At 40.6% G+C, this 24,080-nt stretch overlaps 2 protein-coding genes across 2 annotated transcripts; one reads left to right on the top strand and one right to left on the bottom strand.

Annotated features, from left to right (window-relative positions):
* Nucleotides 1-207: 207 nt before the first annotated feature.
* trpc1 (transient receptor potential cation channel, subfamily C, member 1) lies at nucleotides 208-15,635 on the bottom strand. The gene is made up of 13 exons (XM_038729185.1): nucleotides 15,095-15,635; nucleotides 14,092-14,246; nucleotides 13,902-14,003; nucleotides 13,579-13,781; nucleotides 12,540-12,671; nucleotides 12,141-12,336; nucleotides 11,077-11,413; nucleotides 8,406-8,545; nucleotides 6,585-6,734; nucleotides 1,882-2,066; nucleotides 1,461-1,662; nucleotides 895-1,089; nucleotides 208-714 (listed from the first exon to the last, which is right to left on the bottom strand). The coding sequence occupies exons 1-13, from the start codon at nucleotides 15,258-15,260 to the stop codon at nucleotides 487-489; spliced, it is 2,391 nt and encodes a 796-aa protein (XP_038585113.1). The 5' UTR covers nucleotides 15,261-15,635; the 3' UTR covers nucleotides 208-486.
* Nucleotides 15,636-20,299: 4,664 nt separating this feature from the next.
* chst2b (carbohydrate (N-acetylglucosamine-6-O) sulfotransferase 2b) lies at nucleotides 20,300-23,494 on the top strand. The gene has a single exon (XM_038729175.1). The coding sequence runs from the start codon at nucleotides 20,875-20,877 to the stop codon at nucleotides 22,270-22,272; it is 1,398 nt and encodes a 465-aa protein (XP_038585103.1). The 5' UTR covers nucleotides 20,300-20,874; the 3' UTR covers nucleotides 22,273-23,494.
* The last annotated feature ends 586 nt before the right edge of the window (nucleotides 23,495-24,080 follow it).

The following is a 24,080-nucleotide window of genomic DNA, read 5'->3' as shown; positions in this document are numbered from 1 at the left end:
TGTTGAGAAAAGTCAAGGCAATTCTGCTCTGCTAAGCATGAGAATGGATCAGGTGTGTGCATGTGACTCTCATGTTGACAGGCCGCTGGGCGGTTGGCTTAACAGTTGACTGTTTTCTGGCTTTCAGACCCAAGTGGCCAAAGATCAGTTTTCAAGGAGTGAAATCAACAACTTCAAATCTCAAAAGCAGCAAAATCAGCTCTTTGCCAAATTTTACCATAAATCTTTATTTGTCTTTCTGTTGAAAACAATGGCTTTCTTTATTTACAAAAAAGGTTTAATAGCTGAATAATACATAGGGGGCCTGAGTCTGGAGGCTTTGGTGGATAAATATATATGATTCTAGTTAAGTTCCAGGTTTAAAATTTGCCTCTGTGACTCAAAAGAGTTTTTGCACATGCTCGGGTCACATGGCATCCCAGATAAACGAGAAGCAGAGGTTTTGTCAAGAGGAGAGGGGAAAGGGAAGGGCATATCTTGTCCTTTTTAGCTCCTTGGGTAGAACATGGCATATTTGGAGGTCCGGAAGCCCAGCAGGTCCCTCATCTCATTGCGAAATTTGGAGAGATCTTGGCGCAAGTCGTTCAGATTTTCCACCGTGGCCTGGTCTGTGCTCTGCATCTTCTGCCGTGTGGAGGTCAAGTAGCGGTGAACCAGACAGCACATGATCTTCTGGTAGTTCTCATCACGCTTCTGCTTCAGGTTCTTCCACTCCTGGATGGAAAAGACAGTGAACGAATTCAGATCGATGATAAGATATTGCACCAAGCACAGATGGCCCTTCATTCAAGAGTAGGGAAAGAGACTGAATTTAACCTTTCTGAAAAAATCAAAATCAATGCACTGGCAGCCATCCTTCTGCAACAATTTAAGCCAGTTCAGTATTTTTCTTACCTTGAGGCTGTTCTGTCTTTTCACCTTGCCCTTTGAGGTGTGCGAACAGATCCACTTGCTCATGCTGGTCACCAGGTAGCAGACAGTCTTTGGGGAGGGGAGGATATTGAACGGCGGAGGCAGAGTACACTTGTCGTCAAAGTAGCTAAGCCACAGTTTGGCGCGAGCAAACTTCCACTCCTTATCCTCGTGGTTCTACAGAAGCCCGAAAGCCAACAAGAACATCCAGAACTCAGGAATGTGAGAATTAACTTTCACACTACGTTCAGAGAATCTCAAAAATGCTAAACAATATTTTGTGGGAATCCATGAGGAGACAGATTTTTCATGGACAATGAGTTGATTTACATAATCAAAATCAAATGGGTATTCAAAGGAAGCATAAAATGTGCAGCAGGGCTCCAAAGTCAAAAAACAACTTCACATCTGTGTAACATTTCAGGGTGAATTAGTGAAATCTACAAAATCCAGTAAATGAAAAACTTTCAGTTCCAAGTTGAACTCAAATTACCCTTGACAGCACTGAGAAACAAAGGGATTCAGTGCCAAACGTTGGTTATACTTACAGCAATTTGTCTGAAGCTTTTATGGAGCATGGCCACCAGCAGCTTGGTCAGCACAATAACCACCACAATGTTGTAGGTGCCTATGATCATGGCACCCACGAAAGAGCGCAGCTCCTCTGTGTAGCTGATGCGGGTGACGAATAGTGCAACGTGTGCCAGGGAGAAAATGTACCAGAACAGGGCATAGCAGGTCCCCATAAACCTGTGAAACGGATGAAAGCGGTAGATGTCAGTGGGCATTTATGTAACAAGTCTGTCAGAAGCACTTAATTGTTTGTATGTAATTCTACAGTTAAATTGTGAAGCAGAAAAACGTCTATGACTTTGTCAGCTATATTTATATATAATCTCTAACATCTCTAAACAAGCTTTCTGAACATTCATCATTGACGTCATCGTTGTCCAATATCTTAAAGCGTACGTGTGGAATGCATCGTTGCTCTGTTGCTGGCAGAAAATGCCCTCGCAGTCCTTGGGTGGATTCTTGTCTGGGTCTTTCTGGTCCTTTCCATAAAGCTGGGTGAGCCCAATGGTGAAGGAGAATAACACGAGCAGGAAGAGGCCCAAAAACTTTCCAAACTCCTGCAGCATCTGACCCATGGATATCTGGGGGGAAATTCATTTTTGTCTGTTAATCCTGTGCTGCTTGATTTCATCTAATCAAGTAGATGTGAGTCCTTTTTTTCCTTTCTATTTTTCAGTCAGTTTTCTGCCAGCTAGATCTGACTACAAGACAAGAAGTTTATCTGATCCTGAACTGAATCATTTCTTAAAGTTAAGACAGTAAAGGTACAGCGCTTTCTTTGCCAAGTTATTTTGATTCTCTTCATGTATTTTGGATTTCTGGGTGGGATTCTGCAGGGCTGATATAAATAGATTTCATGAGCCACATAGTCTTGTTACTCTTTAAGAATTGACATTAGCATTACGATAGAATCAAACAAATGGACCTTTTTCCCAGCAGGCATTTTGACTTGTAGCAGGAAAAGCACAGATAAAACCAGCATAAGCACAACATTAATGATGGAAATGTTAAGTATAGCTGTGCTATGATAGCAGCTGACATTATTAATGTTATTTGTTACACCTGTGCTTTTCCTGTTATAAGTCAAAATGCTGGGAAAAAGGTCTGTTGACATCTGCATTAACTATATGACCTTGAAGAGGAAACTGACTGGAACATTATAATGCTCAAATATTTACTTTAACGCCAATTTAGTTAATATTAATAAAGAAAATGTGTTTATTTTGGCAGAATTAGTTAGTTCTAGTTTTAGGTGTCTTTATTACTAGACCTGTTTCCACCTAATATTTAAAACTTTAACAAAGTAGGTATATGTCTACTTGGGGGTGATTTTTTTCTCTTTCAACACTTGCAAATTTTCTGACCACTTGTGGCTAATCACCCCACCCCAATGTTCTTGTTTAGCTGTGATCCCCTGAGAAAGTGGAAAAAGCAACATATTCCGGCAGTTGTAGCGCTCTCACCCTACCTGAGGGAAGACAGACAAACATGGAAGAAGCCAAAAAGAGGGATGGAAGACAGAGAAAGTCTTCTCAGACCATTGGAAACCGACTATTTATAGACTTGAGTGGCTTATCTGTTTACTAGGACCTAGAGATGCTCAAACAAGGTCAGAACACGCTCGCCCTTGCAAAACACAAACACACACACAGTGTGCAGTGTGAGGGATGACCACTCTCCCTGCATCTCAAGGTGAATGGCGACTGGGGTGTTTGCACTGAAACCCAGGCAGCTTGTTTGAGTAGAAGGGCTAGCCTTTTAGGGTGATTCATTCTCTTGTCGTGTCTAAATCCCCCTGGTGTATTCCTCTGCCACTTTGTACATGTCTGATTTAGGAGCTGAGGGTGTTCCCAGCCTGACAGGCAGCCTAACTTAGTTACTGTACAAACAGAGCAGGAATGCAGCAAGTCAGGAGCACTTAACCTTGACTGGATGGGGGTCTAATGAATTTAAAGTAAAACCCTTTCGACAAAACAATCCAATAAGGCATACACTATATTATATATATTAATATGCCAGCATAGAATGCAGTACTGTTTTGGCTGTTTGTATATAAGAAATTAAGTACTTTAGCATTTTATTCTAACAAGACTTTATACAAAGTGTGCACTATTGGATATCCAGGAACACTGTACTTCTAACATTGCTATTTAACTGTTTATTTTTATAGAATTTTTTAATTACATTTCTCTGTAAAGCACTTTAGTTAACATTTGTTGTTTTATAATTGTTCAATGAATAAATTGACTTGACTTACAGTTAAATTTAGCACAAGGCAAAATATGTTTACAAAGATGTTCCTGGGACTGTCTCAACACTGTTTCCAATTTGTTTTACATTTTTTTTCCAGCGCTCTTTGTGCAATACACTGTGGGACAATAGCATCCACCGACATCATATTTCAATAGATGAAATATTTTACACTTTTAACGTGTGAACACACTACAATAAATACAAAAAAAATTGTATTTAGTATGTAACTGGGGCACAACTTGTGCATTTTTCTCTTGAACACACTCATACATGCCTCCTGGTGCGCCACCAGTTATGGGAGATTCATACTGTTTGTGAGGTTAAGTCTGGGCCATGAGTGAGCTCATTGTATGCACACTGGTGATAGTAGATGCACACAGACACACACTCACACTTTCAGTCACTCTTTCCAACCTCAGTAGGGGGCACTACCCGGCAGAAATGTGAGCTGGCCTCTTCAGGAGGGACGGAATCAAAGAAACCTGCATCATTTCAACCCACATAGTACTGCCTCACCGTCTGTGTGTGTTTGTGTGTGAGCAGGAGCTTGGCTTGCAACCGAATTGCATGCACACATTTCAGTGTGAAGAGTGTGGAAATGTGTGGGCGCGTGTGCATTAGTAGGGAGGAGTGTCTGCCACGTGAGTGTGAATGCGGCCGCAAGCACACAGCCACATCTTTTTCCAAAGCTAATAATTTTTCCATCCTGCCAAGCCAGACAGTGATGTCACAGAGTGAGTGTAGAAAAACGAGGAAAGAAGAGAGAGGGACCCGGAGGCAGAAAGATGGAGGAGATGGTAGCTGAAGAGCGCTCATTAATAACCTACAGGGCACCCTCAGTGTTTTATAAGTCAACCGCAAACAGCACCTGGGCTTAATGATAGGAAAGCATCCCTACAGATCGACTGACCTCACTGCATACCTGAAGACTGCTTTATGTAATAAAGTCACACACGGGATGAAGGGAAGTGAAATTCTGCCAGCACAGAGTCAGGCTTTGGCTGGCTTTATAATCTCTCTCTGCCAGCTGGCTGGACGTTACACAACATCACAATGCGATTAAAAGGGACACCTACTGCACTGAGATCGAGCCTAAGTAGAAAATACTCATGCCAGATTTTTTGCTTTTTGGCCTGGGAAAGTGGAAAAACAAAGACATAACAGAATATTTGTTGACCAACTTTGTACAATAAGCTTATCCATTAAGTTTGTTTGTTTTTGACTGTCCGCCTGAAGTTTCTCAGTATAGAAGAAGTATAGAGATGAAACCTATGCAGCTTTACTGGCACAGTTTTTCAACAGATATTGACCATTTACACAGGTAGATGGTAAATGTCGCTAATCCGTCGAAAAACAAACACAACCTCCGTGAATTGGTAACAGCCAAGAAATGGCACAGATGATGTCTTGTAGTTATGTTTGACAGTGTCAAACAAGCTGGTAATTGCTGGATTAGGAATGAGAAAGGGATCAAGTAAGATGTGAAAAATATATGACACTCATGTTCACATACACACATTTATGCACTATTGTACTTCCGTGTGGTTGTAAACAAATAAGATATGCTAACGAAAGGAGAGACCTTTGTCAAATGAGGCAGTCTGAGGGACTACAAAACCACAGAAATGCCCATTTTTGTCTGATTAAATGTTGCTTTTTACAAATTGAATTTATTTTGGGTTGTGTAACAGGCATGATCAGTACAGCCGTATGGCTAAACATTTCCATAACCTTTTGAGAAAAACAATTGAAGTGAATCAGTACTTCATGGCTGCTGATTCTGAATGCCAGCTCAGAATGAGGGTTAATTAAGCTGAACCCGTGCAGTTTTTCCAGGATTTAGAAAAGTCTACCAAACACTTCCAATTTCCATAATTTCAACTGTTTAGAAAAAAAACATATCAGGCTGATACTGGTGCATTTGTCAAATTGAATCTACTTAAGAGTGAACATTTTTTAAGAGAGGACCTGAACATAAGTAAGTTAAAATAAATTCAAAAAGTTCATAAAGTTCAGAGTTCAAATGACTATAGTTTTCCTTTTTTGCTCCAATGCAGCCAAAATTGCTGTTAAGATGGCAATGGATCAGATGGGCTGTATGTGCCAGATTGTGATAGAAATCAATCTAGGATCCAATGAAAATGTGTTGTGGGCGTCCAGAGTCAGCTCCTCCAGCTTTAAATACGCAGCTTAAACTGAAGTTACCATGAGAAATCAATTGTGTGTAAACTGAAGGGCTCTCATTCATGTCGAGATATTATGATCCCAGTACGGTGATGCAAATGGCAACTAAGCTGCAAAGCTTTATGATTTTGCGTTCAAGTTCTTATGAGCATATAATTACAGCAGAACACATTCGTCTACTGCCTCAGTTCACCGTGCTTATACTTAATGCTTATGATGATGGTGATGATACGGCTGAGCACAGCTGGTGTGATGTTTAGTGTGGGCTCATGCTTGAGTGTTCACACTTCACTAAGAGAAGAAGAGTGTGGGTGGTGTGTGGTGGGGTTAGAGAGAATTCTAGAAAGGGAAGCAGTTTTATAACCATTACATAAGAGTTTTGTCTTTTTACAAAGTTTTACAAAACAGTTCATTTGGCTGTTCAGAAACATTCAACAGCGAATCCCCTTTATAACCTCAATGCTTTGTATCTAATTCCAACACTTAACAGTGCTGGGAACAAAGGACATTTATTTGATGTACTTTTCAGCCGACTGTAAAAAAAAAAAAAAAAAAATGCAACTCAATTATCATATTCACAAGAATAAGTCATTGTAAAGTTTGAAACAATACCACAGTTCAAGTATCCTACTGTATAAAAAAGGTCACCACTGCTGTCGTACCTGTAGTGGCCCCAGTATGGAGCTGGTGGTGTACATGAAGAAGAGTCGCAGGTAACTTAGAACGTTGGCAAAGGCAAACAGGCCCTCAGCCACCAAGATGGGATGGAAGGCATCCCAGTTCTTCCTCTCTGTGTCCTCCACATTCTTGAACTGGACAACAAACAAACACATTCAGAGGCAGCAAAGCACTAATGTGATACTAATTTAGGAGGCTTTCACACCTGAAAGTCTGCACCAAGGTCTGAACCAAAGTTCATGTTTTGATACATTTTAATACATTCAGTTGGTTTTGGTTTGGTTTCACACTGTTATTCTGCGAGCACACTAAAGAACTTTACATGTCAGACTTGCGTCATGTCATCATCATCTATTTGGGCTGCGTCTCCCTATACTTACTACTATATCCTACTTGATTTGTTTATTGGTTAAACAGTTCAGCAGGTAGTTTTGACAAGAATGAATGAAAAAAAAATTAACACATGCATATCGTTGCCAGCCACTATATTGTTATTATTATGGCATTACAACCTACAGCACCAACCATACTGAAGGCTAGTTCAAATTCGCCAAATAAACATCCTTGTTGTGCGAACATTATATCGTCGCTGACAGGAAAGGAGGGGAAGACATGTGTGCTTGCTAGCTGTTAAACACACCTGATTTGGCTAGGCCTAACTACAATGACCAAATGAACATTTTAAACAGAAGCATCAGCAGACTGGTATCATAACTAAAGCTACTGTATCTAAGTGGTGATACAATCATAAAAAATTACTAATAAGCCAATCTCTAGACAGCTAGGAGAAAGAGACTGGGTTAACAGTTTCAGAGTTCATTTTACAGCTCAAGCTTTCTTCAGGCTGAATAATTCTGAAAAAAATTACAATTATTTTGCAATTACAGCAACAGTTAGATACTTTGGGGGAAAAGGATTATAACTCTGTCTAGTGAATGAATGTAAGGCTACAGCCAGCATACGGTTATCTTAGCATGGAAGACCGGAAATAAGGGGAAACAACTAGCCTGGCCATGAAATAGTCAAGCACATAACCAACAGTAAAGCCAATGGATTAAACAACTGAGATATGATTTATTAGTGTGTTAATTAATGAGGCAGATTTTCTTTACCTTTGGACACAGCCAGGCTAGCTGTTTCCAGACCTTATTCTAAGCTAGTCTAACTGGCTGCTATCTGCAGCTTTATATTTAACAGACTGATATCTATCTTCTCATCTAACCATTTAACACTGGACAAGAAAGCCAGTAAGCATATTTTCACAAAATCTGCTATAGCTTTTAACCATGTTAGAAGTAATATACAAACTGTTAAAATAATCAATACAATATATGGTGCTCTTTTATTAAATTAGGTAATATAGGTTTTTTCAGTAATGTAAATTAGAGCTACAGACTGTTTCCTCTGCATACTCATGGTCCACTCACACGGATGATTTCCCTTATTTTGCCTGATTAGACCTCTTTCTAAAGAGCACGTGGATGGACAGACTGTACCTGACTGACATCTCCCTCAATCTCCTGTAGTACCTGTTAAGGTGGGAAAATTTACACCTTAGGTTTGGTAACCTCACATAATTCCCAGCATAGCTTTTCATTGCACCTGTGTGGGTGTGTAGGGCCGTTAATATACTGAATGATGAACTACTAATGTTTTTCCCAGAATATGTATATATTTAGTGAAATGTATTAACTTTCTGAATCTGTTCTCAAGCAATCTTTCAACCTTTCAAGCCAACAGAAGAAAAAGAATGTCTGCAGTTATCCATCATCTCAATCTAAAGAGTATGTGTAATGTGCGTGTACCTTGCTATGAGCAACTATCTTGAGGGCAAAGGTGGCTAGGTAAAGGGAATTCATCACGAAGCTCAGCTGGTTCCTAGACTCATCCAGAAAGTCTTCTAGACCCTCGTACCACAGACGCTTCACATCCGACCACACCATCCCTACAGGAGCGCAGGAATTCACCATCACCACATATATTGAGGGAGAAAGTAATTTTGCAGTCATCCCCAACATTTTAAAAATCACTTCCAGATTCAACCATGAGTCGTCTCACAGAGGGAGCCCAGGGGAAACAGGAATGTATGAGACACAGAAATCAGAGATTAATGTACTGAAAATGTGTCATCTGTGGGATTTACGGAGGTGTGTGAAATGTAATAAAGATGGGTGTCTGTGTCTTTTTGTGTCCAAATGGAATTTCATCAATTCTAAATGTACGTTATTATACGGATAATAAAATTAAGGCCGAAAGCTTGACTTTAGCTGCAAATCAAGGCACAGTGACACATTCTCTGCGCCTTGATTCAGAAAGGATTTCATTCAACAGAAAGTAAGCCAAGAGGTATTGTCACATGAATTGTGTATGTCTCTAAATAAATTCCATTCATTTTGTCTGGTTAGTACGGAAGCCTTGAGAGGAAAGTGAGTGGAAAAAAATTTGGTTCTAAATTGTTTTCTCTGCTGTGTTTATAACTTGTGTTGTTTTTGGAAAAAAATGTTTTGCCAGGATAATCCTCCTAAATTCCTTCTGTGAAACAGATGAAAAAAAAGTTTTGCCAGGATAAAATTTCTGTGAAAACAGGTTTAATAAAAATATTGGCAGGTGACTTTTTTTTGTCAGGATCAAATTATCTAAATTCATCCATGTTTTCTTCCAGGTGAAGCCAGATTTCTAGCCAAAAGAAAAACATGGAAGTAATTTAAAAAGCATGGAGTAATTAAAACTCACCTGGAATTAAATGCTTTTCGTCCTATTTAGAACATGAGTTAGGGTCATAGGGTAGGGTGCACTTCAGCCTCTTGCGGCCAACATGAGTATTAGAACGCTTACTGGCAAAACCTTTTTTCGCCATCTGTTTCACAGATGCTAAATTATTTAACTCTTCTTCTACAGGAGATAAAACAATTTAGACCAGCTTCCGAATGGTTAGTCTTTATTTTTTAACCATTTAATATGGAATGAGCTTTGAATTGAATGTGTGTTCTAGTGCAGAAGTGTGCACACACTCGTAAACGGTGAGAGAGATGTAATGAGCCACACAATGACACACATGCATGCATGTAGCCCAGACTACAGCCACACTACAAGTCTTCTGATTTACCCATTAATGTAAGACATCTGGCTCAGGGGAATAGCAGGATGGAGAGAACAGGAGAGAGATGGGGGGCAGGGTAGCGGGGGAGAAAGAGAGAACAATGGAAAGCAAAAGGACTGAAAAGCTGCAGTCTGACTGTAGATGTGCAGCACATGCAGCAACTTTAGTAGCCCCTTTCACCTCCTGATAACATTTGCATCTCATTGTTATTTAACTAATCGTGTTTTGTCGATGCTGCAGAGACCCCTGAGTATTAAATCTGCACCACTGCATCACATATTGCGGTGAAGCTGTATTACAATGAAGCAGCCTTGAAGAATAAAAACTGTTGAAGTTATTAAAATTGATCTTTGATGTTGCTCTGTTGCAGTACATGCTTAAGGAATCTTTCCCCCTCTAGTGGGCTATCTCAGCCCATTGAAAAGCCCATTACACCTCTGTCTAATGACTCAACTACTGATCTCACTCCTGCAACATACCGAATAAATTGCAAATTACCCCACAACTATCTTCATAACATTGAATAATATAAGTCAATTGCTTCTACATCCTTTTATAAGCTGTCAGGCACATTTATTGGGATGATTCATCAATGCGCCGATGAAACCTAGACCAATGAGCTGTGGTTGCAATGCTTTGTGTCTAGTGGAGAGGGGTAGGATGTTGCAACCATGAGACCAATATCTCTGCTGCTGAGAAGGCAGGGCCATTAAAGCGATTGAATGATCACGCTAATGGTTTCTTGGCAGAACAGAGAGGTAGAGAGGCCCTTCCCCAGAGAAAGAGACAGGGTCAATTTCTAACTGTCACTATCCGGCCTCATCTGGACAGATACAGCTTGTGCACATGGGTTTGGCTTTTTCTGCAAATATATGTTTGCATGTACAGTATGTGGGCTGGGTCCGGTGATGTTAGCACTCAGATGGGCCACAAGGGAGAAATGAGAAGCTGCGGCTCCTTTCTAAAGAGCTCAATTAGAAGCAGAGCTGACAGATTTAATCCAGTCAAGCCAGGCTTTCTGTCGTTTCATTTAGAAACAGCTGTTTGTCATGTTATGCCTGATAGGATTATGGATACAGGATACTGGACTTCAGCCAGACCATAACAGGAATCTCTCATTTTCACTCCACTATGCAATGTTATTCTAATTCTAATTCAGTTCAGTTTTGTATGATTGAATGTATGATTGAATTCTATTTGTAGTTCTATTGTGTCTATTAGGAGATGAATGTTTATTCCATTATAGAAATCTGCCCTCTAAGCACTGAAATACATATTATGATTACAACATACATGATGCCCTACACATATCACACATACACTAGTATATTATTTGTTGCATGACAGCTGAGTTGAGGTGGGGTGAAAAAGCTGACCTATGATCCAGAGGATGAGCAGGTAATCAATCATCTCCAGCGCAGGGCCCATGGTGTTTTTCTTGCCTTCGTTGTAGACCAGAGAGTACAAGTTGAGCAGCAGCAGGAAGGTGAAGTAGGAGGCGCTGTGGATGATGAACTTGACGAAGGGCGTGTGGATGATCTGGCCCACACGGGCGCGTGGCGCCAGAAGGTAACAGACAGAAAGCAGCGGCCAAAGCATCGCCACGCTCAGCACTGTGGCCATCTTTAGACAGGTGTGTTTGCGCCGGTAGCTGGCCGTCTCTCCAAACCAAACGGTGTTGAGGAACTGTTGACAGTTAGACTGAGCCACAAACTGTAAGAGGAGCATCATGAGAGAAAGATGTGAGGATGTGAACTGATAGTACAGGCAAATTCAGTTTTTAAATCAGATCAGTTGAGATTCATGAGCTTAAAGAAATAGTTCAACATTCTGGCAAATATGCTTACTGGCTTTCTTGCTGAGAGTTAGGTTAGATGAGAATATTGACGCCACTCTCATGTCTCTAGGAGGAGTATAAAGCTACAGCCAGCAACCAGTTAGCTTGGATTAGTACAGGAGGAAAACAGCTAACACGTGGGATGTCAGATTCTTTTAAGTGAGTCAGCTATAAACATATCGATGTTCTCTCTCTGCAATAAAAATCCAACCACAAAACAAAACTAAGACTTACAAATAAGGGAGTAGCTCTCCCCTTAGGAGGAACCTAGTATGCCACTAGCTGTACTGTGATATATGAATCAGACATTTCACACTGAGCACATCCCAATTGTAAATTGCCCCACAGCTTCAAACTTCCAGCTTTAGTTTGTCTTTGACTGCCGTTGCCTGGAGGAAGTGCTTTATCGTGCCAAACTCATATTTCACAAAGACAAGCACATGGTGCACTGGAGCAGATGTTAAGCCCGGCATATTGTACAGTAAATAAGAGGTCATTAATAAGAGATAGAGTTATTATTTTCTAGTATTGGCAAGAATAATTATCAAGGTATGCTACTGACACATTGCCAAAAAAACACGAAGGTGACACTTGCAGACTAACCTCTTTTTGGTTGTACTTGATGGCAAGCTTGAGTCGACTGAGGTTCATGCGCTCCTCCATTAAGCCTCTCTTGTTGATGTGATCCTCACTGGATGTGTGGTTGAGAATCACTTCTAGCTCTCGAGAGTTTCGAGCCTGAGCCAGCAGGTCCTTGGCAAACATCTTACACTGCTTCGCCAGCTCCTCATAGTCGTTCCTGGAGTGAGGAAATTAGATACAATCAGATTAAAGATGGTATGGTTCTTACCTGTCCAGACTATAAAAGAAAGGGCTTATATAATATCATTGTGTGTATGTATATATGTTTGTGCGTGTGCGACAAGGTTCTCTGTCTTTACGTGCAAAGAAATTAGGTCAACGTGCACTGACATGATGGACAGCAGTTGATAGAAGTCGTACCTGAACTCCACCTCAACCAGGCTGAGCTCCTTGAGGTCTGTACTCAGCTCAAAGGCCCTGAGTATGGGATCTTCCTCAGTCAGCATGATTAGAGAGGGGCTGGCCAGGCAACGGTAGATGTCCAGACGGAACCTGATTCACAAAGACCAGAGTGGAAGAGGATGTGGTGAAAGTGGTGGTAAAAGAAAGGGGTGGGTGTCGGGAGGGTGAAAATGTGAGTTAAGGAACAGGACAAAGAAGAGGTGCGCAGATGAGGAAAAAAAAATCTAGAAGCAAACATTAAGCCTTCTACAGTGGCGATTTCATTTGTACCTGATCTGACCTCTTATGTTGTATGCCAGCCAAACTGCAGACTGATTCATTTAGCTTACTGTGTGGGAAGCTACACCGCGTTGCAGAGAAAACAAAAATGCAGAGCCGAGGAGATCAGAAAAATCTCATCTGCAAGTCTAAGATGGTATCAGAAATCAAGAATCACTACTTCCCAGAACTGCTGTTTTTAGCAGCTTCCCCTTAAATTAGAGTTTGTAGTTTATATTTCTGTATCTAACCACCATATATATGACACAAATTAATATACTTGCATGTTGGCAAACCAAATACAGGCACTCTATAGCTAGATAAGTAGAGCTTGGCAATAACAGAGAGCATTAGTTGTCATGGTACCGTCAAAAACAGAATAAAAGCCTCCAAAAAAGTCAGTACATATGATATCAACTCATTTCTTTCCAGATGCTAAAGAGAACATTTTCAAGCCGATGCTATCATCAAAACAAGGTGCTGCAATATTTCACAGGCACCTTTCCTAAACATTTGAGAGACCCATTGATTCACAGCTTTTAGGCTCCTGCATACCAGAGCAAGGCCAAAACAGTCATCACGTAAAATAACACAGACATCGTCTAGGAGACAAAAGTGATGTTATAGTAATTCAGTGCGACACTAGTCTTCTGGTTTCGATCAATAGGAGCCTAATGCAGCCATCTGGAGAAAGCCAACAGTGTTTACACTATTGCATATTCTGTGTTCTGGCCTGTACCTGGAGTGTCGTAAGCTGTCCTTCTTGTTTTTAGCGTTGCAGAGAGTGCACTCGCAGCCTACAGCGTGGGGCCGGGGAAGTGAGATGTCCTGTTTCAGCAGCATAGTCAGGATCTCGTAGTTGTTCCTGTGGGCTGCCAGGATGACCGGAGCTACGTCCATGGTGGTGGAATACTCTGGGTTCTGAATCCGCTGCATCAGTTTCTAGAGAAAATTCAAAATGTATTGATAAACATTTAAAACACTGTGGAAAAATGATCACTTATATCAGTCTGTTCTTTGCATCTGCAGACGATTTATATGCAGGAATGAGAGGAGACTTACAGCGATGGAGGGCTTGGATGATCGCCTCGGCCTGTGGTTGAGGAGGATGTCCACAGCTCCCACCACCTCAGAATCTATAGCTACCAACAAGGCATCTGTCGCCTATGAAGAAACAATTTTTTTGGAGCTATCAGATAGCTGCTTGCATGCAAACACACTTATCGCGAGTGTGTTCATGTGCGTTTACTACCTGGCAGCCATGTTCCAGAAGAAGCTGCAGGATGTCTAGGTTCTCGTTCTCGATGGTGATGGTTACGGCGTCTCGGCCAAGCACGTCTACGCAGTTGATGTTGAGCTCGCCGTGTCGGTTCTCCTCGAGCAGTTTCTTCACCATGTAGTAGTCACCTGAGAAGCACATCAAACACAAAAACAGTATGCGAATGGCATCCTCGTTAAGAAATTCCTGCAAAGTCAGAACTATAAAAGCAGTGAAGTATTATCTTCGGATGGTGCAAAACAGACACACACACTGCTTCAGACATGAGGCAAACACTCTCACAAAGCAGGCTCAGCTCCAGCAGTCCTCCTAACCTCAGTGGTGTATAACAATAACATCTCCCTCAAAGGACAATTTCGGTTGCTGGGCCATGTTTAGAGAGACTTTATATGGTCACAGTGGCAGTCGCTGGCCTCTGTACACCTTCGTCTGCCTGTGCAATGTTCTTAACTTATCAATGAAACATTCTCCTCCCATCTGAGGAGATTGGTATTTTACGATTGTACTGTCTGCACCTAGTTTAGTTTCTCTTCGGTTTGTTTGCATTCACTTTCCTTGTTAGGAGCTGCGAAAAGTCTGCAGACCAGGAGAGAAACTTTCAGGAGAGCAGACGTTTAACTAAATATATCTTAACCCCTGTGGGCACAAATACTGCACTAGCCAACATGTAGGCAGCTGTGAGAGGTATTCACTGGAAAAAATGTGGCATGAATGCACAGATTGCTTGCTGCAATGACCCTGCTGGATCAAGCTGTTAGTCATAGTGTATTTTACTTACAGCAGCCTACATGCCAGCCAACTGATATCAGACATAACAATTATATATATATATAATATCTTAACTGATCAATAAAAAAAGCCAGACAAAACTGACATGAGCTTTTCTGTGAGCCTTAAACACATCATACTGCCTTAAAACAATTAATATTAAGAGTGGGTTTACTTTGGAAGAAACAAGAGACAATTAACAACAAACCTTTCTCGCATGCCAGCAAGAAGAGCTTCTCATCCAGCGTAGTTTCCTCTTTCACCTCTCTCACGTCTTTCAAGGCCAGAAATTTATCCGGAGAGCAGGCGTCCGTGCCCTGGTACAGAGCTGCCATTACGACGGAGAGCGAGTACGGCCAAACACTGATGTGCATCCCACTAGAAACCGGGGACCATTACAGAAGAAAGCCCGTCATATGGAGTGATATGAGAGGAATCCTTTTTTTTGTGTGTGTGTGTGTCGCAGCGCAGCAGAGGCTTAACGCGTCGTCATGAGACTAAAACCAATTTCATCAAGTGTTGTTATTGCTGTCGCCTCTCTGCTGCGTCCGCTTACGCGCTGCTGTTGGCTAAAAGAATGACCTCCTTCAGTCTTTTTTTCGTACTAAATGGCTTCAAAGTTAGGATTCATGGATGCAAGTGGCGCCTGCGGTCGGACACGGCCATCTCCCCTTGCGTGTTTACATGCACCATCTTCTCGCATCGCAGGCTCCTGGGGCTCTTTCTGGTCCTGATGCTGCTGACGAGGCGCCTACTGCGCATGTTTCCTCCTCCACCTGCTAGTTCACTTCGCAGGCGCAAAGCCGCTGATCATGATTACGTAACAGGGCTATTCAGTGCAGACTTGTTCAGCGACTGTCTCAGTGTGTGTATATATGCAGAGACATTGTCTGATCGAGCATTAGATTTATAAGACATCCAGTATGTTTTGCTACTAGATGCATGTGCTGACAACACTGAATATAATAATTCTCTGTGTATTTTATAGCACAAACTCAAGCATTAGCTATGTAAAATATGTAACAACATATATTTTATGGCTTAATCTACATGTGTATGATCATACCAATGTGACAAAGTAAAATTAAATAAAATCAATGTAAGAGTGCTTGCTTGTGCCTGTTGGTGGACAGTCTACCTCCTACAGTAATGTGAACATGATGTGTTTGGACTTGCACTGGTGAAATTTACTGCATATGGATAATGGCAAGAGAGGGAGTGAGATATATATGGGTCTGTATATAGTCAGTGACAGACTGTGAGGGAACACATATGGGAGATCCACAGCTGTCCTCCTGGCTCTGATGGTCAGATCACTGCATATCTGTCCTTCACAGTCCGCCTGTAACATTTATCACAGAGTAAGTAAACATCTGGGTAAATAATAAAGACAGAGAAATAGAGGAACTGATAATAGTGAAAGCAAAGCGATTTCCAAATGGTAACTGTACAGTCCACAATATTTTACATTTGATTAAAGCAATTCCTCCTTAGATTAATGTCTATAAAGAGACGCTTCACATTTACAATTCTGAAATAAATAGGCTAGACAAGCATTTTTCTCTAACATTAGCAACATGAAAATCCAACATTTCATATCTTGTTCACCACTGTTGAGAAGTTAGAACTGATCCCCCAAAATGGTAAGCCCCTGTAAGCCTACCTCTCAATAAGTGTAATGAGTTTGCATCTTGTTTTAGTGAAAAAAAAACCCTAATATATCAGAGTGACCATAAATTCCTCCATGCTAAACAATCCAGAACACTGCTGCAACTGCACATTAACAATTTGGCTGGACTGTCAACATTCAATCAATGCTATCAATACTAAAACTCTGGAGGATTTAGTGATGCTTCTTAATTCATTCATCTGCTGTTCTGACACCCTGCCAACCAGCTTGTTCAAAACTGTTTCCAGTTACTTGGACATGTAATTGCTCAAAATTGTAAATGGCTCAATCCCATCAGGCATTTTCCCAAAATCACTGAAAACTGCACACCTAAAGAAAGGCAACCATGATCCTTCAATGCTGAATAATTACAGACCCATCTCACCAGCCTTATCTTTATTGGGAGAAAAGATTGAGAAAGCTTTTGGTTCAACTCAATAACTTTTTTACATGTAAATTGCCTTTTGGACAGATTTCAATCTGGCTTCAGACAACATCACACCACTGAGACTGCACTGATAAAGGTGTTAACTGATATTTGTCTCAGTACAGATTCAGTTAAAACATCAGTTTTGGTACTGCTTTATTTTGATACTGTGATACTGAGGGTTTGATACTGTGGACCATAAAATACTTCTTGACAGACTGGGAAAGTGGATGGGACTGTCTGGCACATTCCTCAATTGTTTTAGATTCTATTTTGAAGACAGAGGCTATTTTCCTGCCATTGGTTTTTATAAATTTTTAGCAGTTCCCCATATGGAGTCCCCCAGGGTTCGATTCTTGGGCCGCTCCTATTCAACCTGTACGTGCTCCCTCTAGGTCAAATCATACACGGCAATAACATTGCTTATCACAGCTACACAGGCAACACTCACGTTTACTTACCTCTTTTACCAATTGACTATGTTCCCTTAGACTCTATCGATGCTTTGAGCAAGTAAATAGCTGGATGCAATCAGATTTCTTCAATTAAATAAACACACCATAGAAATCATACTTGAATGAATTGCAATGAAGCAATACAATTAAAATTAAAACTTTTAAGTAATCAGCTGAGCGTAAAAGGCCTTTTTTCATTTTGTTTTTGCACAATAAAAGCCCAGGCATTACTAATAACATTATAATAATAATAATAATAATAATAATAATAATAATAATAATAATAATAATCCTTATTTGTAGAGCACTTTTCAAAAACAAGTTACAAAGTGCTTTAACAAGTGTAAAGAATAATACAAAAAAACAAGATAAGAGCATGAAAAATTAATATAAAATTAGTAAAATACAATAAAATTAACAATTAACACATTAACAATGGCTTCTCTTCAAGCGTCCCAATAAGCCATGCCAGCAAGACAGCGAGCAGACATGCACAACAGCAGGACTCTAACACTAAATCCATCATTAACTGCTTTTCCTACTGTGACATGTCAAAATGTTTTCTGTGGAAAAGGCCTATAGAGAAATAATTTGAATTAAACAGCTGATCAAGCCATTGGCAATTCAAAATGGGAATAAAAATACAATTTTCCTTATTTGTTTGGTTATCGTAGTCTAAAATGTCTTAAAACAACATGTAATCAAACTCCACTAAGCTTCCCAATTACAGAGTTAGAATTATTTGATTGTTGCTATCCCAAATCCTACATACTACAGGTGTAGACCACTATACAGTGTGATAACATGCATGTACTGAAAGTGAGAAAGAATTTTCTGATGTAATAAAAATAATACATATCAATATTTTATAGCATTATTTTAATTCATTAACTGTTGCTATGTAATGTCATATGCATGAGCTCTCATCCACCTGACAAAGCCCACACACAATAATGTAAATTCAGTAAATGTAAATTTAAGAGAAATGCTCAAAATGGTCACACTTGGCCAACAGTAATTAACGTTCAGAAGAGGAGCTGTTCAATTTTTGGAACATTTTAAAATAAGCTTCTCCCCACCTACTTGTTCTGTAGATGCACTTTAATATCCAACAATACATCACCCCAGAACGGCCCTCAGTTCATCTACTTAAGTCAGTTAAAAAGAGTCAAAAAGAACACATACATATACATGTGATGTAGGTGAGTTACATGCAGACTGTTATTAGGCGCCAGATACAGGAATTACATTGTGCCACATTATCAGATTCTCAAAAAGTGATCCTAAACTGAGAAAGACAGTTTAAGAAAAGGAAGATAGAAACAACCCTGCTCTCTTTCTAAAAGGTTGCGGATATAAACAATGAACAGTTTTTCTTTCATACCCTACTCAAACTCAAATGTTATATAAAAATATAGGTCTATTAAAATTATTTTGTGACTTATAAGCTCAAGGAATGCCAAATACAGAAACTGTATTCCTGCTGAGTGCTTTTTTAAAATTATTTTCAACTGGCAACATTTTTATCAATTGTTCAGTAAATGTTGGTAAATCATTTACATAAATAATGCATATATGCTTTGCTAATGTAAAACAAAAACCTGTTGTTTTGTCAGTAGTTTTTAGAGGAATGAGAGAAGTCCGTCATTGTCTTGATTGGAAACATTATGCTCCAGCAGAGGGCAGTCTGCACAAAGGTTTGGTACTGTAAACACCCGCGCTGAAGCACTACAAAATGAGTACCTATGGGATAGAAAGATCAGGGACCGCACACTTTACAGAGCATGAAGAGTAATTATTCACTGTATAGTCCGATAATCCAGCCCATACAGGCTTTTATGAAAAGCACTTACAGTACACACAGCTTTACTTCATCTGTTGCAGATATGTTCATAGAAAACAACACTGTGTAATTTTGGAGGATCATATACAAACAGACACATTACAGCTACATAGTAAAAAAAAAAAAATTGGAGGTGCAAGATGTATAATATCGGTACAATAAGGTCACAATAAAATCATCAAATATTACCAGAAACTCACTAAATCACAATCATGATGTTACAGGCCCAGAGAGAACAGGGGCAAAATGGCCCAACCCCTTTCTTTTGTTCTGTTCAGTTGTGCAGGGCTGTAATCCCAAACTGGCAAGCCTCTTAGGAAAGATGGTTTTCAATTTGCAGAGCATGTGGTTTCCTCTGTTCGAACACATGGCCTTCCTGCTTCTTGTCAGTTCCTGGGGACCGGCTGTCACATGTCAGATTTCAGCTGTCAATTTTGCTGACTGTTTCCAATACAGTCAATTAACAAAACAAAAACAATGTCTCTGTAGAACTCTAATAGGTACAAACTTAGTTGTGATGTGTGTATGGTGCTTTACTTTTAATTAATAAGGGGATTTCTCCTTAAGAGTAGGGAGCGTTTTTTTTATAGATCTGGCTACCGTCTTGAGGCTGTAGTAGGAAAAACAAATACATTTAATTTGAAATATTGATTATTCTCTGTAGTCAGGCATTATGAAGAGAGCATACACAATAGGAATGTCAAGTCAAGACTCTTAATTGAAACTTAAAAAAAGAGATGAGTTTAAACAAAAGACTGTGGGGATCGGTGAGGTGACGTTTGTCTTATCAGCATCCTGTAAAAATAAATTGCAGCTGTAGGTCTTAAAGGAAGGGTGGAGCGTGGTGTCAAGAGCGCAGTTCATGATGTAGACATAACAGCCTTATTTCCCACACTCTACCGTTGCTGAAACGAAACAGACGTGCAGTACGTCCAATGTCGCAGCTCGCTGACGCACGACGTCACAATGTGGGCCAATAGACCCTCCATGGGCGGGTCTTTCCCGTTGTATTCTGATTGAATCAGTCCAGTTTCTATTAGTTGGGCGAGCTGAGGAGCAGGAAGAACGGAGGAATCTTTCACCAAACGATGTAACTGTGGAAACCGATCGTTCACTGGTCCGTTAAGGCAGCTGCGGAATGATATGAGTTCCAGGCGGACGCGCCAAATCGTGACGATTTTATTGTCTGCGGTGCTGGAATCTAACCAGGCTGCATTTACAATGATGCATCAGATGATAACTGCGCAGGGATGCCCTCGCTGAACATGGACAAACAGGGCGTCTATTGCGATGAGGAAGGCTTCTTCGTTTTTGTTTTGAACACGGGCCATCAACAGAATCATTGCAACGCTCGCTATGGACAACTTGAACGCTCCTCTCATCCGCTGTTCTTATGAAGAACATTGCGCAGTGCAGTGAAAGGGGGATATCGTGTTGTGGATTTCTAATTGGCGGTGAATATATTTCCTGTTAAGCTTGTATCAACCCGGTATCATTTCCCAGTATAGGCTGTATACATCCTGCAGAGCGTCTTGGTGCACAGTCAATGTAAGGCGCGTTGTCCAGTGGTGAGAGCCACTCTCCTAACGTACAGATGAGAGGCAAACAATATCATCAACCACTGAAGTTGACAGCGCCTTGGGAGAAGGATGCTGGCTTTGGGAGGAAGCTCAAAACCTACAGGAATCATACCAAGATAATAGCACAGCCTGGGATCGTGATGAAAGTCCTCCGCAGGAAGAGGATTGTGTTGTTTATGGCCTATTTTTTACTGCTGGTCCTCACTATGCTTAACTTGGCTAACTATAAATGGACTAAAGAGCCACAGCAGTGTAACCATCAGATGAGGAGCACCACTTATCAGGGCAGATCTGACATTCGCTTCCTGTACAGGCCCTCCCTGGCTAAAAAAAGACAGCTTATCTATGTTCTGACCACCTGGAGGTCTGGCTCGTCCTTTTTCGGGGAGCTTTTTAACCAAAATCCTGAAGTGTTCTTCTTGTATGAGCCAATGTGGCACATCTGGCAGAAATTGTACCCGGGTGATGCAGTGTCTTTACAAGGGGCAGCCAGGGACATGCTTAGCTCCTTGTACCGCTGTGATCTGTCTGTTTTCCAACTTTACAACAGCCCCGGGGGAAAGAATTTTACCTCCCTGGGACTGTTTGGGGCCACCCTCAACAAAGTGGTGTGCTCTTATCCTCTCTGCTCAGCCTACAGGAAAGACGTGGTGGGGATGGTGGATGATAAGGTGTGTAAAAAGTGCCCCCCTCAAAGCCTTAGACTGTTGGAGGAGGAGTGCCTCAAATATAACACTATAGTTATTAAAGGGGTACGCATTTTGGACATTAACGTGTTGGCCCCACTCATGGAGGATCCATCCTTGGATTTGAAGGTGATACACCTGGTCAGAGACCCACGGGCAGTTGCCAACTCCAGGATCAAATCCAGACATGGTCTGATAAGGGAGAATTTACAGGTGGTCCGCAGCAGGGACCCTAAACTTCGCCGGATACCTTTTGTGGATCCAGGTCACAAAGCCAACAAGAAGGATGGCTCAGACTACCACTCCATAGGAGCCATGGAGGTGATCTGTGACCGCACGTCCAGGACTTTGAGGACTGCCTTGAATCCACCCAGATGGCTGAAGGGGAAGTACATGGCCGTGCGGTACGAGGACCTGGTCGAGAACCCAGTGAAGACCTTGCGGAACGTGTACCACTTTGCCAACCTCACAACCAACCATGACATTGAGTCATTTGCGCTGAACATGACCAGCGGCTCCAGCTCATCATCTAAGCCATTCATAGTCTCGTCCAGGAATGCCACACAAGCTGCTAGTGCATGGAGAACAGTCCTCAGCATTCAACAGATCAAACAAGTGGAGGACTACTGCCACCATTCCATGTCTGTTTTAGGGTATGAAAGAGTCAGAACAGCCGGGGAGGCCAAGGACTTGAGCAAATCACTAATGACACACTCCAAACTGTGAAAATGTTGTCACCACCAAAGACGTTTTAATTTAATGTTCTTTTTGCATTGAGTGCCGTTTCCTCTTATTGTGGAATTATAGCTTTACTTTAAATAGATGTTCAAGGAGCTCCACTGGCCACATTTGGAATGTAACATGTTTCTCTCAGTTGAATTGCAGTGATATTTCAAGGGATGACTTGTTTTATACTGGGATGTTGACAATGCAAGGCCTACGAGCATTGACTGAATTAGTGAAGCTGTAACAACAACAAAAAAAAACCAACTGTATAATTCCTGTATCTTGTTATGATGACACTTCAAAGTTGACGTTTTGGGGTTATTTTTGAATGTTCAGAATCTTAACTAAAACTGTTTTTTTGAGTCTCCATACTGTCTGTAATTGTGAAAATAGAGAAATGAAAGAAAAACAAAGAACTGATTTAAAAAAAAAACAACAACCTCATTGCTAATGTTTATTTGTAAGATCTGGTCAGTCAGAGACAATCAATACATTGGTTTGTTGATGTGCCATAGATGAGTAAGCTACATCTGAACAGCAGTAGTTCAGATATTATTTGAGCTATTTCTAGATTGTTTTATCACCAAATAATTTTAGGATTATATCATACACTGTGGACAATATCATGGCTCTGGAGCTGGAGTGTCTCTGTGTAGGTGTAAGCAGTCTGTTCTACCATTTCAAATGTTAACAATTGCTTGCTCTTATGAAAACACATGATCTGGGAATATTGCATTGAGTAAAGTTCACAGTTAACAAGGCAGTGTACACATCTGTGTTGAACAACCCGCACTGCTGTACAAAAAAAATCATGATCGACAACATGCGCACTGGACCAGTGGTTCTCAAAACCTGGTGCATGAGGCAAGGTTCGCTTAAAAATAAAATAAAATCCACTAAATTAAATCAATATGATAATAACAAAACTACCATGCTATTACTATGTATTTTGAATTACATATAGTTTTAGTAATACTTTTGTTCTTTGTATTTATGAGATGTTTCATGGCATACCTTAGTTAAGTGCATTATGCACCACTGTGCCTTCCCTCATTATTTGAGAACCATTGTGCTGGAATAATGTAACATATGTGTTGCTCTTTGCTACATAAATTAAAGCTGCCCTGTGGAGTTTTTTTGTCAACAAAGTTTCTGTTTACGTTCAGTGTTTCTCAGAACTGTATCTTTGAGATCTACCTCCATCATAAATTTCAAACATGCATCAGGGTTTACTTCCTGGCAGTCTTCTTCTTCCCTGCCTTTGTTGGTGCATTGTTGTGTTTCTTGGTGCTTCACTGCTACCTGTAGATCATTGCTATGTAACTTCACTAGTGGTCAGAAACTCCACAGGGTACCTTTAAGTATGTGTCATAAAAATGTTATTCGTAACAGTCAGGAAAACTGTAGTCATTAGCTGGTGGAAGTAATTATAAGTCACTTGAGGACTCCAGTTTAAATTTTGTGACAACATGACTTTAAAGACCTCTGAGAAATGTCTCAAAGAGGTAAATACATGAATTTTAAATGGTAAAAGTATAGGCCTAAAAGTTAAAGGGACGCTTAATGAAAAGCACAACAAATTACATTTTCCTTATACACCATCCAGATTTCGATGTGATTTGTTGAAAGTTCACTTCAGTAAAACAGCTCAGTTACATTTGGTTTGTGATGCTGAAAGAGCCTAAAAATTACACTTGAAAAGCTCAACAGGCAAGGTTACACAGAAAAGTTGTTAAGACTTTGTTGTGAGCAGTTTCTTCTTCCTGCACAGAGATTGATGCTGTAGCTGGTGGGCGTACAGCAGTGAG

This window comes from Micropterus salmoides, unplaced genomic scaffold (genome assembly GCF_014851395.1).
Source record: "Micropterus salmoides isolate LMB-PRFRI ecotype aquatic unplaced genomic scaffold, ASM1485139v1 Ms_hic_scaffold_1, whole genome shotgun sequence".
In the NCBI taxonomy this organism is placed as follows: Eukaryota; Metazoa; Chordata; class Actinopteri; order Centrarchiformes; family Centrarchidae; genus Micropterus; species Micropterus salmoides.
The sequence above is the reverse complement of the archived record's forward strand: the minus strand, read 5'-3'. Positions and strand labels throughout refer to the sequence as shown.